The sequence below is a fragment of the Austrofundulus limnaeus genome, unplaced genomic scaffold (assembly GCF_001266775.1).
Source record: "Austrofundulus limnaeus strain Quisiro unplaced genomic scaffold, Austrofundulus_limnaeus-1.0 Scaffold278, whole genome shotgun sequence".
Lineage (NCBI taxonomy): Eukaryota > Metazoa > Chordata > Actinopteri > Cyprinodontiformes > Rivulidae > Austrofundulus > Austrofundulus limnaeus.
The window spans coordinates 245,858-261,576 of NW_013952680.1; the positions used below are offsets into that span (position 1 = coordinate 245,858).

Here is a 15,719-nt window from a genome sequence, read left to right on the forward strand (position 1 = left end):
CTCTCTCTCTCTCTCTCTCTCTCTCTCTCTCTCTCCCTGTCTGGCACAAACGATGCACAAAAAGAAGACGAAAGGGAGAAAAACTGACAGTTTGTGGCTACAGCTGCAGAGAAGCAGGTGGAGTTTGTAGCAGGTGTGGCTCACTCTGAGGAGAGTAGATAACAAGTAATGAGTAGAAATAAACAGTTATTTGTGACAGATTCACAATCTTTAATCACTTAAACTGCAGCCATGATAAAAAAGAAGTTGTCTGTAAACGCTCCTGTTGCAAAAAAAAAAAAAAAAAAAAGCTTTTAGGTAGCATGGAAATTTTTGAGGTGTTTCTTAATGTTTGCAAAGCCACCTCTTTAAGGGATATATCAGTTAATTTGAAGTACTCTTCTATGTAAAGGTTATAAACAGTTAATATCTTACCTGTTGCAGATAACGCTTTGGATTACCTTAGTCATGAACTAAAGGCTAATCCAAGTGCAACCAAAAACAAAGAAAAATTTCAAACAATTCAAATTTCATGGTGGTTCATATAAATGCTCCTTTTCAAACCTTTAGTTTTGTATTACTGTAATTTATACAAATATCTCACCTATATGGATAGCAGCAGCAAGCTGTAGCACTTCAGGTACAGACAGCCTGGAGTCAAATCTGGCAGAATTTACTTACAAATTCTGGTGAAAGGTTTAAACGGGTGCTCAGAAACCAAAATAGATGTTTCTTCTTCAAATAAAGGTCAGGGGCGGAGCCAGAGGGGTGGCCAGGGTGGCAAGAGCTATCTCTGGCACCTGATTGGCCACCCTAGGTGCCACCACCAAATTATTGACAAGTTAGTAGAGAGCTTGGATTTTGTATTCATATTTAGTTGAAGATTGTTCTCTGATACTGCTGTACTGTATACATTTTGTAGTTGTACATATTTAAAAATGGCTGAATTATAGACCTTGTAAATTAGCATTATCATTAGTGGTTAGCATAATTTGGGATTAGCATAGGCAATTGACGTGTGATCATTCTTAGCAACTCCACAACAAATTTCATCTCAATGAGTCTTAAAATGATTGAAGCCATTTGAAGTTAGCTGGTGTGGCCATCTTGAATTTTTGATTAGCATTTAGAAATTGGTAAAGATTGTTTTCAGCAACTTCTACACCAATCTTCAGCGTTTTATGACTAAATAAGTTGTGACTAGCTTTAGCATGTTTTTTGGATCGTTGTTTATTTATGATCACGGCTCAATGTTTCTTAAAACAGCTGCATAAAAGCCATTTGGAATTAGCTGTGGCGGCCATCTTGAATTTTCAAATCCAGAGTATGTTTCTATATTTGTATTAGCCCTCTATAAAATGCACCTTGGCCACCCCTGTGCAACCCCTTGCAAAAACTTCTAGCTCCGCCCCTGGTGAAGTTTGTTGTAACTGTATTTAGCAGGGGGCTTAATGACAGCACAAACAGTTGTAACATGAATGATACTGTGACTGCTGGACATTGCTCCCCACGGCTGACAAAAGAGAATCTAGTACAAAAATGAGTGGATGATATGACCACAGAATGCATGATTAATGTATTGTTTTTTTGTAACTGAGGTTCTTATCTGGAGGGACAAGGATGGATGGGATTAAGAGTGAGATCAGAGGTACAGCACAGGTTGAACGACTGAGAGATAAAGTTAAAGACCAGGCTGAGATGGTTTAAACACGTCCAGAGGGGCAGAGGAGGATGTTAGAGATGCTGCCAGGAAAAAGACAAAGAAAAGATATAAGGAGGCAGGTAGAGAACATGGAGTTAATTGGAGTGAGGACTAAAGGAGATGGAGGAGGATGACTCACTGTGGAGACCCCTGAAGAGGGAACAGCTGAAAGAAGATGAAAAAGAAGTTTTATATATATATATGTATATATACATTTAGATTCTGGTTTAAATGATGTTTTTTCCATTGACCTCGGTGCAGTTTTGAAGATCTGAGTTAAATGAGAACTGCTTTGATTTGCTTTTGAATGAGGTCTGTTCAGAAGACTCAGAGTTAGCTCACAAATATCATCACTTACCTTTGTGCTATTATTACAGAGTATTGGTGACTATATTTGGTTGCCATTTTGGTTGCAATATTGAGAAATTTGTGTTTGAACTGATACAATGCAAAGCTGCACCTGAACTGCTACAGCTAGCTGATGCTGCTTTTTGCAAGTATCAACAGTGTATATAATGTGTCTAAAAAAATGACCAGTGGCATAAAGGTCTAGGAAATAACATTTTCACGAACCACCATGAAAGTTTGCAGATTGAGGTTGTTGAGCACTTGTATTAACATGATTTTTTGTGTTGATTTGCCACAATCAATGGGAAAAATGCTAATGTTTTTTTGTAAATCAGGCCTAAATGTATTTGAAAATGTGTATTTGAACACGGAGTGGAAGGAACTTTGTGAACCATTGGCAATGAATGCCTAAAAACATGATTAAAATGTATTTTATTTCACATGAAGGGGCGGGACTTTAAATTATTTTTCTGTCAGCCACTAGTGGGCGCTCATTTTTGTGGCTTCGATGTCCAGATTTTGGACCTGTTTCTAATTAACCATATGGACTCCTCTTGGGCTTGCTAACCTTGTCAGAATTAGATATTAACTGTTTGTAAATTTTACACAAAATGCTTCAAAATTGTGGACCTACCCCTTTAAAGATCTTTTACCAACTTTTGCTTTGTTATGGTGGTCACCACAACAACCTTTGCTCCAGTTCAGAACCCCTCCTGGTTTAACTCCTGTGATCTGTAGTCTTCCTGGTTGTTGGTGGTACGAGCTCCTGTAAAGCTTTTCTAATCTCTCTCTCTCTCTTTCATCCGTTGTTTTTTTAAATCTGCTGCCTCACGTGCAGATTCCTCCTCTTCATGAGTTTACACACCCCTGGGTGATATCACGGGGAGGAGAAACTGTTCTTATTAGCCACCTTCTGCCTGTGCGAGATGTTCAACCTTCACGTCCCTGTCAACCACCAGACACGGCCGACAGATGTTCTGCTGCTTTACTTTGCCTCGTGAATGTTTCTCATGCGGTGTATCTTCCGTTTGTCGTCTGATGTGTGTGACTTCGGTTAATAAAAAGCGTGTGAACACAGTTCGTTGTCGTTGGTTTCAGCTTACTGCCACCAGGATCCATTATGTGAACACAAAAGAGGGCGACAGTCAGGTGGAGCAAGCACCTTAGAATTAAGTTTCATTCAAATATTGTCAGAAATTCTCTTTTTAACAACAAATGCACACAGTTAGGCATTTATAAGGCTTCTCATAAAAAACTAAATGCAAAAGGGTTCATCAACACGAAGCTTTAATATTTGCAAAGTTAAGCTACAATATGAAGCTGCAGATGATGACTTCCATCTCTTCTTGCTGCTGTTGCTTAGGGGCTGACGTCACATGCCACCTGACAGAGCAGGAGAAGACTGGGTTACCAACCGGATGCGGGGTTTCGGCTTTCAAAGTAAAAGCATGACGTGTTCGTCCAGAAGTATTATATTTGCCAACTCAATGCATTTTCATTATTAGATGTATCCCCCGGTTTAAGCTGCTATTTTATTCATTATTGTTAGTCCTAGTGGAAAATAAAACTATTCTTAGAGCAAAAAGTAAAAAAAGAAATGCGTGTGGTAGATTATTTCTTTGTTGTAATGATACAAATCATTCCATTTTTAATGGTGCCACATTTGTAAGGATTATGCATTTGTGGGATGAGCAGTAAAGCTGAGTATGTGGGTTGTGCACATGGAAAAATTGACACATCTTCCCTGCCAAACAGTTTATTCTGCTGTCGAGCTATTTTTATTTCACTTTAAACTAAAGTCCTCCAGTGGCCGGAGAGCTTCAGGTTCTGTGATCTTCTGGACTGATGACTCTGAGGTTGTTCCTGGAATCTGATGGAGTCATTCTGTTAGTTTGGTGGACCACAACATGACTGCTTTGATGACCAGGGCCGACATTAGCCAATTTAGTGGCCCATAGGCAAGATTTCAGGTGCGCCCCTTGTGCAGTTTTCTAAATCTCATTGACAATTTACACACATACACACAATTAAATAATTTTGTTTTTGACATTATTTTTTATGATTAGAGTTAGAGAATTATTATGAATTAGAGCACCTGCCAACAACTTCAACCTGTAGTAATTATTTTTCAGCTGACTTTTTACTTCTACTCTTTACATTTAAAAACTGCATCATCAGTCCTGTTTCATGTTAGCTTGTTTTCATTCCAGCTTGTCGTCGTTCAACAGCACCTCTGTCCAGATACGGCACCTCCTGGATAGAGTGAATTTAACTGTGGATGGATGAGAAGTATAAATACAGTATATAGCTACCATTCTGACACCATATTCACACATTCAGGACACAAATCACGTCACGTCTCAGAAATATGTAGTTCAGAATGAAGACGACCGTGGCAGAAATATATGCAATATATGCATTTGAGAAAGGGATCATAGTGCATCCTAAATTTTTCAACTTTTAACATTTTATTATAACAATAAGATCACTAAGAACTTACTTATTTATTTATTTATTTATTTGCTTGTTTGTTTGTTTTGAGGAGGTCACCTCTCAATAAATGTAATTTTGGAAACTAGCCTTTCACTTCTAATCAATACCTTTACTTTTTATATTTAAACGGGATACAAGCGGCCGAAATGGGTTTCCTCCGCAGGGTTGCTGGGCTCTCCCTTAGAGATAGGGTGAGAAGCTCRGTCATCCGGGAGGGACTCAGAGTAGAGCCGCTGCTCCTCCACGTCGAGAGGAGCCAGTTGAGGTGGCTCGGGCATCTGGTAAGGATGCCTCCTGGACGCCTCCCTGGTGAGGTATTCCGGGCACGTCCCACCGGGAGGAGGCCCCGAGGAAGACCCAGGACACGCTGGAGGGACTATGTCTCTCGGCTGGCCTGGGAACGCCTTGGGGTTCCCCCGGAGGAGCTGGAAGAAGTGGCTGGGGAGAGGGAGGTCTGGGCCTCCCTTCTGAAGCTGCTGCCCCCGCGACCCGACCCCGGATAGGCGGAAGAAAATGGATGGATGGATGGATTTAAACGGGACATACAAGTACAGCAAATGGCAGATACTTTAATACTCATGTAATATTCTTAAAGAACAAACGAACTTTTACCAAAGTAGTTTTATGGTTGAAAGTTCAATTAAGACTGCCACACTGAAGTCTTGACTCTCCACTTCCTTATACTTCTTCTAAGCTGTTTTTCCAGAAATAAAACTTCACCTTTGTAAATAAAGTTTTACGTATTTGTGCAAAGAAACGTGTTTTATTTGTGTGGCTGCAGTTTGGAGTAAGAACGACAAACAAACTCTCAGTCTACGGGTCATTTAACCCTCAAATTCTAAAGGCTTTTACTTTGAAAGGGAACCTGTGTTGTTGCTCGGGTCAGAGCTGAGCCTCCGGAGGGGGAGGAGGAGGAGGAGGAGGGCAATCCCTGCTTTTATTTGTCTTTCCTTTCGGCCGCAGTCGAGCAGAAAAACAAACCCGGCGCGGCGGAGCTTCGGACGAACAGCCGCGGTCTGCCTGTTCGCGGCGCGCGGAGGAGAAGACGCCAGACTCCCGAGTTTCTTCACTTTATTATCAGACCTCTTTGTTGTTAGAAAGAAGGGGAAGGGCTGTGCTAAGGAAAAAAAAGGCACAACAACACAAGAACAATTGAATCTCAAGTTCGGCGTCTGCGTGTGCGCACTTTACGCACAGACTGCGCGCACCGTGGAACTCTGAGATGTTGGATCACCTCGAAGCTTTAACCGAGCTGCAGCTTTTTGTTGTCTTTCTTTTCTTTCTTGGTGTCATCGCTTCAGGACGCGCCGTGGGATCATGAACCTTGGCTGAAAATAAAAGCATAAAAACTTTTTTTTTAAAGAGAAAGGCAGGAAACCGAGAGGAGGAGGAGGGGGAGGAGGAGGGGGAGCAGCATGGGGGCCAAACAGAGCAGCCCGGTGTTCGACGGCAGAACTCGGGCTTATTCCAGCTCCGACCTCCCGTCGTCTGGAAACTCGGGCGCAGCGGAAAGGATCGCGGGCTTCAGGTACACGAATGGACCCGACGGGCCCCGGATTCGGTACACGGGCGGCGGAGGCCCCACCAACTCCGCGCTGAGTATCCCAGCAAACGGACGGTCGGAGTCGCACAATCAGAGCCTGGATGGCACAGACGGGGACGAGGGCCAGCTGGCCCCCGAGGCGCACAGACTCCTCATAGGGTCCCTGCCGTCCCACCTGTCCCCGCGCCTGCTGGGAGGTAAGAAACCCCCCAGAAGAGATCATTTAAGGCCCCGGCGTGGGGGGAGGTGTTATTGTGCAATACATCTTTTTTCTCTCTTTGTTTCCTCATTATGTAAAAAGTTGTTTCCTTATTTTTGTTTATGTTTACACATGTTCTCTTTTCTCTAACTTTTTTATGCCTCCAGGCTGTAAACTGCAGCTCGTGCAGGATGCAGGTGTTTTGGACACTCTTCCAGTGTGTCAGCACATGTTTGTGTTTTTCCATTTGACATATGATTATTAGCCGTCTGATGACTGAGGCCTTTGTTCAGCACGTTTACTGGAGCCACAGGTGGCTCTGCTGGGCTGCCCTTTGTCTTCCTCCTTCTGCTTCTCTGTTTTGCAAAACGGGCCTGTTTTTTGTTGTTGTCCACCCCCCCACTAGCTGAGAGGGAAGAGTGCCCTATGTAGGTCAACAGATAAGAGCTTCCTGCTCGTTACACATTGGCTGACAGAAACACAGTCACTCACAAACTTCCTGAATCTGCATGTTTTAGCTGTTTCTTAACAGATCAGACCACAACAAAGCAGGCGTCGCTCAAACAGAGTGAGCTCTGCTTGTTGTGCAGCCAGTAGAAAACAGATAGTTTCATACAAAGATCAATAAAAGTTGAGTTCCTCCTCCTCGTTCTGTCTTATTACTGGTGCAGGTAATGAGGAAGTCTAATCACTGATTGCCTCTTCATCAACCTTTGGTCCTGACAGCCATGTGACTCTGCCGGCCTCCCAACACGATACAAACTCAGATGGCCGCTGCTGGGATAACTCTCATCTGTTGCTTTTATTGACCCCATTTTTTTAGGCACTGGAGGTCAGTTTATCTCAGGTCAAGCAGTTTTCTACCTAATATTATTCTTTGCACTGAAAATGGAGGAAGCTTTACGTGTTCGCAGTTGGTTTGCACTGAGTTTGGACGTGTCAAACAAGATCGATGGATTATTACAGATCAGAAGCTGAGAGATGGGAGATGCAGCAGGAGTGCCGCAAGAACCAGAACCAAACTGCAGGGGCTTGTTTTGCTGTTGGGGAGTGTGGTGGTGGTTATTGTGTATTTTCCAGGCGCATGGTTCAGTTCTGCCATAATCAAGTAGCTATGTTACCTTCAGTTGTTCTAAAAACACTCAACATTAAAAATAAATTAGCATCACAGTCTACCCAAACACCTTGAAATTGGCTTCTGTCTCTTTAAAAACTTCCTACTGCAGGGCTATTCAACTGGCGGCCCGCGGGCCACATCCGGCTCACGAGTGACCAGAGTTCGGCCCGCTAATTGGTTTATTCATCTCAAACCCCCGGTTTTCTTACTTTTTCTACTCTTAGTTCTTTTAGTTAAACATAGACATGTTTGGTATCTACAGAAATGTCAGAATCTTGGCTAGGAGCTGGTAAAAACAATTTCTATAAGCACTCAAGACAGTTAAAACTACAAGCAGTTGAAGATAAAATACTGAAAGTGAAAATAAAAATGTTTTAAAAATTTGGCAAGTCAGAGATGTCAAAATATTTGTGTCTAATAGGAGGCATAATGTGTTCTTTTTGTTTTTGATAATGTGTAATTATCACTACTTTTATAGGGTTCTGTATGCTGTATTCATGATTAAATGCAGCAAATTAAACTATTTCGAAGACAACAGATCTTTGTAATACTTGGTTATTTACATAATAACTTTAATTGCTGGATGTTCGGCCCCCTCAGCTGTTGACCAGCAGTAACTGTGGCACCCGGAGCAATTTGATTGAATAGCCCTGTCCTACTGTTTCCAACACTCCCACTTCAGCACGTCTTCACAACAGTGCTTCATGTTGTTGACAAGATGGTCGTCTCTTTGTCATCAAGAAATACATTCCCTCGATGAAAACATTTTTTAATCCGAAAAGGACTGGAATGAGAAGTAGCATTACGAGCTCCACCAGGTGTTTGCTAATTGCTGCTGCCGCTAGTGGTGTAGCTGTGTGGGCGAGACGCAGGGGAGGGGTGCCCTGTGGGGGGGCGGGAGCTCGGCTGCAGACTGAGCTCCAGGGAGGAGCTTTGCGTAAATAGGCGGAGCTTTGTAGCAACAAACATTTAGGCAGCTCTACATGGCTATCACAGGAGATTCAAGGATTTCTCATACATTAATGAACAAGTCAAATCAACACTCTGGGTAAGTTTTTGCTGAGGGAATGACAGACATTATGACATAATACCCCCCCCCCCCCCTTTAAAAATTACTTCATGTGTGTTTATGTATGTAATACTATCTGACCAGTGGGGGCAGGAAATTTGTAGAGTGGTCATCATTACCCCTTCTTTTCTGGCCTCTCATTGGTGGCACCACTGGTATGCAGGTATTAGATCAAACCCAAGTTGACAGTCCCACATCCTCACTTGTGTAAATATCAATAAAAGCCTATGAAAGAGTCCCATCAGGACCTTCATGTTTTTGTGATTTTTCTTTTTTGTTTGTTTCCCCAGGGTTCCACTGTCCCGTGTGCACTAAGTTCATGGCAGCGGATGAAATGGAGAAGCACCTGCTCATGTGTTTCAGCAAAACTCGCCTCACTTACAACAGTAAGATTGTAACGTGTGTCAGTGTTGAGTTTTGTGCAGAAGACGTCAGTGTTGTACTTACTGTTTTTAAATGTGGCAAGCTGGGTCGTCATAAAGGTGTGGCGGCAGAGATGTTGCCTCTCAGCGAGGAGGTTGAAGGATTGAATCCCGGGGTTGTACCTTTCTGGGTAGAGTTTGCATGTTATCTCTGTGCACATATGGGTTTTCAACGGGTGCTCCAGTTTTAACCCACAGACCATAAACATGAATGTTGGTTTGGTTGGTGAACCTAATTTGTTCCTGGGTGTGAGTGAGAGACTGAATGGTTGGTGGTTGTTTGTCTTGTTTGTCTCTGTGTCCCTGTGATGGACTTGCAACCTGTCCAAGGTGTACCCCGTCCCTCACACATTGACAGTTGGACATGGGCACCAGTTACCTGTCTCCTGTAAAAGAATACATTGGTGAAGAATATGGATGGTTGGAAATGACCTGAGGCATCTCAATAATCCTGGTAGAAAAATTATGGGTTCTTCTTTGTTGAAAACATTTTTTCTTTTCTCTAAGAGACTTCTTCAGTCTGAAGAAACCGTCCAGATGACCTTATCTACTTTTTTATTAATTAATTTTTTTAATGTTTGGATGGTTGGATAGTTTGTCATAAATTTCTAGTTTTGACTTGTTTAATGTAGCTCATAACAAAAGGCAAATGTTGGTGCTTTGAGATTGTTTCCGAAGATGGCTGGTAAACCACCAAGTGGAAGGTGTTGATGTTCTATAGAGTCCATCCATCCATCCATCCATCCATCCATCCATCCATCCATCCATCCATCCATCTTTTACCTGCTTCTTCCTTTCAGGGTCACAGGGGTCACTGGTCCCATATCAAGCAGTCATTGTGCGAGGGATGAGGTACACTCTGGACAGGTCACAAGTCCACCACAGGGACACGTGAGACAAACGAGACAAACAACCTAGGGACAATTTAGACACCAATGAACCTAATATTCTTATTTTTGGTCTCTGTACCTGGAAAAAACCCACACATGCATGGAAAAAACACGCAAACTCTACCCAGAAAGGTCCCTGGCCAGGATTAGATCCGGCGAACTTCTTGCTGAGAGGCAACAGATTACCAACTGTGAACCATGCCTCCCAAGGGGTCAAATAACTATTAAACCAAATTTTGCTAACAGCATACTTTTGCAATATTTGTTACAGTTCTCTTAAACAGATAATGTTTGTATATTGGTTGTTAACTGTTGTGTTGTCATTATTCGTTTGCTAAATTAGCCTGTTAGCTATGTGTCAAAATCAAAAAACAGACTCACAAGCCCACTGATTTTTACAGACAGGGCCCAAAAGTAAGTTAGTATTTGTACATACAGTACAAGGTTATACATCTCCGGTCTGTGGCCAAAACCTTACACATGTCAGGACCCAGACAATGTTCCAATTCATTAAAGGTGCATAAGCAGCAAAATCTACAATTCAACCTTTAATTATGATTCAATATGAGGTTAATTCAACACATTAAGAGCTGCAGTATGATTCAACAAAACAAAGAAATGATCCTAAGTGATGTAGCTAGACTAATTCTTTACTAGGGGTGTCCCGATCCGATATCGATATCGGATATCGGTCCGATATCAGCCAAAAAATGAGTATCGGATTTTATCGGACTGCATAAAAAATGTCCGATATAAGCAGTTCAATCCAGCAGTTCACTGACTCCGCTCCAGTGTTTCTATCCAGCAGCGCTTGGTTCCAGCATGTAGCGCTCATGTGATCACAACAACATGCTGTGCTAACAAGTTAGCAAGAATGTCGGCAGAACTTTCTATTTTCTTCAGAAACAGAGTTGCAGCTAAGTGTAAAGTTGTCACGCACAAGTTTTCCAAGGGGGCACACAGAACCGTGAACGTTTTAAAGCGGAGCGACAACTACTCTCCACCCTGGAAGCAGCTTTGCGGTTCGGCTCGGTTCGTTCAGCCTCGGTCCAGTGACCGCACACAGCCGCGCTGTTTCAGAACCTCCTCTCTGGTCCGGTCGGTGGTTCTAAGCTGGCAGAAGCGAGGACAGCACGCTTACAGTTTTGACATCCCGTGGATTAGCTCTGGGATTGATTGACAGAAGAAAGGAGAGCACAGCTTTTGTTTTGGAATATGACCGTGACATGACGAGAGCAGTGATAAAAACTGCTCCCTGCAGGAGAGAGAGGCTGATCTCCACATGACGCTCAGAAAATGCAGCAGTAAGAAAGGTAGCTGTCAATTTAAATAACTGACAAATTCTTATTATTTATTTTTTGCTCTAGTTATTAGAGTGATGTTTAATCTGTTCACACTTGTTTGAGTGAAGATTAAGTGCAATGATCACGTTGTTTTAGTTACAGTCAGTAAAATTGGAGCTGTGGACTCTTAACTTTGAACAGACAATAATGTGGGGTTTTGTTTTGTCTCCACCTTCAGTTTTTTCCACCATAAAGCAGCACAAGGCTGACAGATGGTAAAAAAAAATAACTGGAGTGATTTTGAATTATTTTATACTTTAAAAGAACCTTTTTTATTATGGTTTTATTTTTCAGGGTATTATAATTTATTATATTAAATTGTAGAATGTTCTTCAGTTTAAAATGTATGTGATCCATTGGTTAAAAATAAATGGGTCAGTTTTTCTCATACCTACTCTTTTTCACTGTTTGACTTGATCAAGACTTTTCAAAGATTTTACATTACAAAATAGGTAAAAGTGTGTGACTTGTACTGTTGTGGTAACAGGTCAATATCGGTATCGGACAATTCTCAAAGTTGTAATATCGGTATCAGTGAAAAATTGGCATCGGGACATCCCTATTCTTTACTACCTAATAAAACATGACCAGTCACAAACAAGTCTTGTTTTAAACAGAGCACTTTCATAAAACCTGACTCACATTTGACAAACGATACACAAATATGAGGTCTAGTGCTAAATTAATTAAATAGCCAGGTAGTGAAATGCTCAGTAGCTTAACAGTGTGCAGCAAATTGCATTTTACACTTTCATAAATAATAAAACACAAGTTATTTTTATTCTTTCTGGAATAGTAGTTGATCCAGATGATCAGATTGAAGCACACTTTCATTGTTTGTTGCTGTTTATACAGGCGCTGCAGTACTCCTCCTGTACAGTCGGTGTCACGATTGAAAAAATTTTTGATAAACAGCATAAAGTGCAAACAAAAGAAGCCTTCTACTAAAAGAAGGAATTATAGGTGATTTTTTTTTTGTCATTAATTATTATTTTTTGCTGTTTGTCATGTGGATATCTTAAGGAACATGCCTGTTTGCAGAATCTTTATTTAATTGTTGAATGTATTGGATTTTATTGGTACAAAGCCATAATGAAGAGATTCGTCAAGTATTTATTCCTTAAAATCCATCAATACATGGCTGTTTTATCTGCAGAGAACCGCTTTGTCTAAACTATGGTTAACTACAAATAGTTCTGCAGGACTGACACACATTCCACATTAGGAAGGAGAAAGCTAACAGCTAGCGTTGTGGCTCATGCTGCTGAAGGTTGCGCTATAAAAAGCATCAAAGAAAATGTACATTCGTGTCCTCCTGAAAGACACTTATTTATAAATAATGTTGGGGTTTTCTTGAACAACCGTTCCTCATAACAGGTTGCTCGTGTGTGCATAAAACATTCATTTAGTTCTGTTTTGGTTTTCCTGCCCCTTGCCCCCGTGTTTGGTTAGCTATGTGTTTAGTTCACATGGTAACAGTTTCTTTGGGAACCTTGCAGGTTACGTGTACACGCAGAAACTCATGTTGGGAAATGCCCTCCTGTATGGCTCATGAAGACAAATGGATTTATTGTCTGTGCCTGACTACTTGGCCCGAGGGCACTGCAGCAGATCTGTACCTTACAGAACTGTCACATTCAGAAAGTTTTAGCTCTGAATCAATAAAATAGATCAGTATTGGAGTCGTTGCAAATAAAGAAACAACTGTTGATGATAGTAACTGGTAGCGCAGAGGTTAAGGAGAGCCGGTGATCGGTAGGTTGCCAGTTCAAATCCCCTGGTTGTTGCGTCAAAATCGCAAGATGTGGGTCCAAACCTGCCTCCATTCTGCACTCAACCTCTGCCAGGTGCTCCTCCAGGCATCATAGATGGCAGCCCCCTGCTCCACACATGTGGGCAACAGTAGCAACATGTTTCCTAATAGAGGTTGTGTAATAAAATATGTCTGCAGCTGATTTCGTGAAGGACAATAAATGTGTAAACTGTAAATCACAATGTTATGCAAAGCAAGATGCATTTAAACCCTTATATTGCTGCGCAGCTCATTTTTAATGTTTGCACAAATACGACGGCTCTAAAAATCAGTTTATGTACGGCTGCACGATATTGTGATTTTATTTTATTTTTTTCTAATCCTGCAATATAAAACAAAGAATAACGCTGGCCATTTCACTTACTCATCTATCTCACCTGCAGCTTCCTTGCTCTTAGCAGGAATGCCTCGTTATACTGCCCCCTAAGGGTTGGGGGGGGGGGGGGGGTAAAGAAAATCGATGTATCGGTTTTAAAAATATTGAAATTTTGATTTTTATGCACAGACCTAAACTGCTGCCATCTTGTTGACGATAAACCTGCTGTGGTCTCACATATTTTTATGTTTTTGTCTGTATTTGAGAGTTATTCTTATCTTTTATTATTCTGGGACCGGAGTACGCGAACATGAGTTGCGTTTTACCATCTAACGTGAATCGCCTCTGTGGCTATCTTAGTTTCCATTTCTGTCACACTTTAAAATTCATGCAAACAGTATTTTACCTCTTTTCCTCCAGTTCTCTGCAAGTTTGCATCATCTTCCTTGTTTTCAACAAGATCCTTGTCGTCTTCCTCAAGAACTCAGGACACTTCTCCGAAAAATATTGACGTTATTGTCCTAGAAGGTTCACTACTAAATAAAAGTTTTACCTTTTTAATTTGACACGAAGCTGCCCATCAAAATAAAAGCCATAACCTGTTTAGTGCAATGACTTATGGTTTGGTGGTTTAGTCCTGAGACAACACGTTTATTTATATTTTGCCTCCTTTTTAGAGATAGTGTCATGTTATTGAGGTGGTTGATATTAATTACATTTTCTCAACCAAAACCAGTTATTGTGTTCAGGGGTCAGATTTATAAAGCTTGCGTACGCACAAAACGAGCCCAGAAACTTGCGTGCACCTTAAAATTCATGAGGTACTTTGCATTGACTGTTTATGGTTGAGTGTGTGCGTTTAGAGGGCAGAACCTGAGGCGGGACCTTGTGCGCAAACTCTGAGGTGCGGCAGTGATCTATAAAGGAAGGGTGCGCAGAAACATGCGTACACACAGTTTGATAAATCTGAATTATTTGGCGTACGCCATTTTCGCCTTTTGGCTGTATGTTCACTTTTAGTATGGTTTCCACGCAAACCTTTATAAATCTGACCCCAGGTCGGTATATGACTGTATACTTTTGGTGTTTATTTATGCAGCAGCTGATTATGAACCCTCTGTTATAATCCAGTTAGTCTTTGAAATGCAGAAACATGGGGTTGTCTCCTACCATCTGTTCAGTCTACTATATAATAACCACAATATAGTGAACATTTCTAACATTTCCTCATGGGGCATTCCAGTTGACTTTACCAAACTGAACCATTAAAACCTTTGGAGTAGAAATAATGCGTTCCATAATATCTTAGGATCCTCAAACTAATGAACCAAGCTCATTCATTAAATGTGAGGAAGATATCAGGAACACTCAAACTTATATTATAAAGAGTATATGTTCCGCCTGACGAAGGAAGCATTAAGTGACTTTTAAAGGTCATATCAGCAGCAAAAGTTCAGGTGGAAAACTTTGGTTTCCCACAGAAACTACATGTTCCTGTTAGATTTTATAGTCATCATTTACAGATGAGTTCTCACAACAGATCATCAGTGTAGTCACTTAAATTCATTAAAGAAAAGTTTATTATATGAGCAGCACTGAACAGTCACCAAGGGGGGTAACTTTAGGTCTTTCATTGGGGGGTTATGCTCTCTGTCTATTTAATTATTGAATCATTTTGTAAAATGATTCAGGATATTTTGGGGTTAAAATGCATTTCAATGATTTTACTGTGATTTACTTTCCTGTTTTCCTTATATTTACTCTGCCCATTTTCTATTGCACATCAGTTCAAGCTTACTTTTTCCCCACTTTTTGCAACAATAACATATTTATCATTTTTAGGATATATTATACGACATAGATAAATTTTAATCTTTTCTAGAGTGTGTTTACCTGGTGCACTACAATGTGGCCAGGAAACATCACAACACATGATACAAGCGCAGACTAAAACCCTGCATGTCATTTTCAGCAGTTATGTTGAAATGTACATAAATGACATCGTGATTTTCGAAATCAGGTCAAAGTAACCTAAAAACAAGAAAGTTACATCTGTGTACTTAACCATTTCATATCTATTCTGTTAGAAAAAAATAATGTCGATTAATTTGGGGGGTTACATTGACTGGATCAAATTAGTGTGGAGGTCATAACCCCGTAAACAGCCCCTGCAGATTACGCCCATGGCAGTCAAAAACTGGAACTGTAGCAGGCCTTTAAATATCTGCAGGAAGTCCTTTTAGCTTGAAATCTGCAGCTGTCAGGGGGAAATGGAGTGAAATGAATATTAGGCATTTTGCAAAACCACAGAAGAAAAAATGCACCTGCGCTGCACCGTTACAGTGCAGCAGGAAAACATCAAAACCAAATCCAAACAAGTGTTGCATCTGCACATGTAAGCAGCCACTGATATGTGTGCATGTTGAGTTTGAGCACCTTTAAATAGCACGTACACACACACACACACACACACACACACACACAC

The 15,719-nt window shown here is 41.1% G+C and overlaps 1 protein-coding gene across 1 annotated transcript in view; it reads left to right on the top strand.

Moving 5' to 3' along the window:
* The first annotated feature begins 5,428 nt into the window (after positions 1-5,428).
* Positions 5,429-15,719, top strand: part of LOC106526485 (E3 ubiquitin-protein ligase ZNRF2) — a 14,216-nt gene continuing 3,925 nt past the window's right edge. The window contains exons 1-2 of the mRNA XM_014021103.1: positions 5,429-6,262; positions 8,741-8,836. Coding sequence (XP_013876557.1) covers positions 5,938-6,262; positions 8,741-8,836 — 421 coding nt within the window. The 5' untranslated portion in view covers positions 5,429-5,937. The remainder of the gene's footprint in view (positions 6,263-8,740; positions 8,837-15,719) is intronic.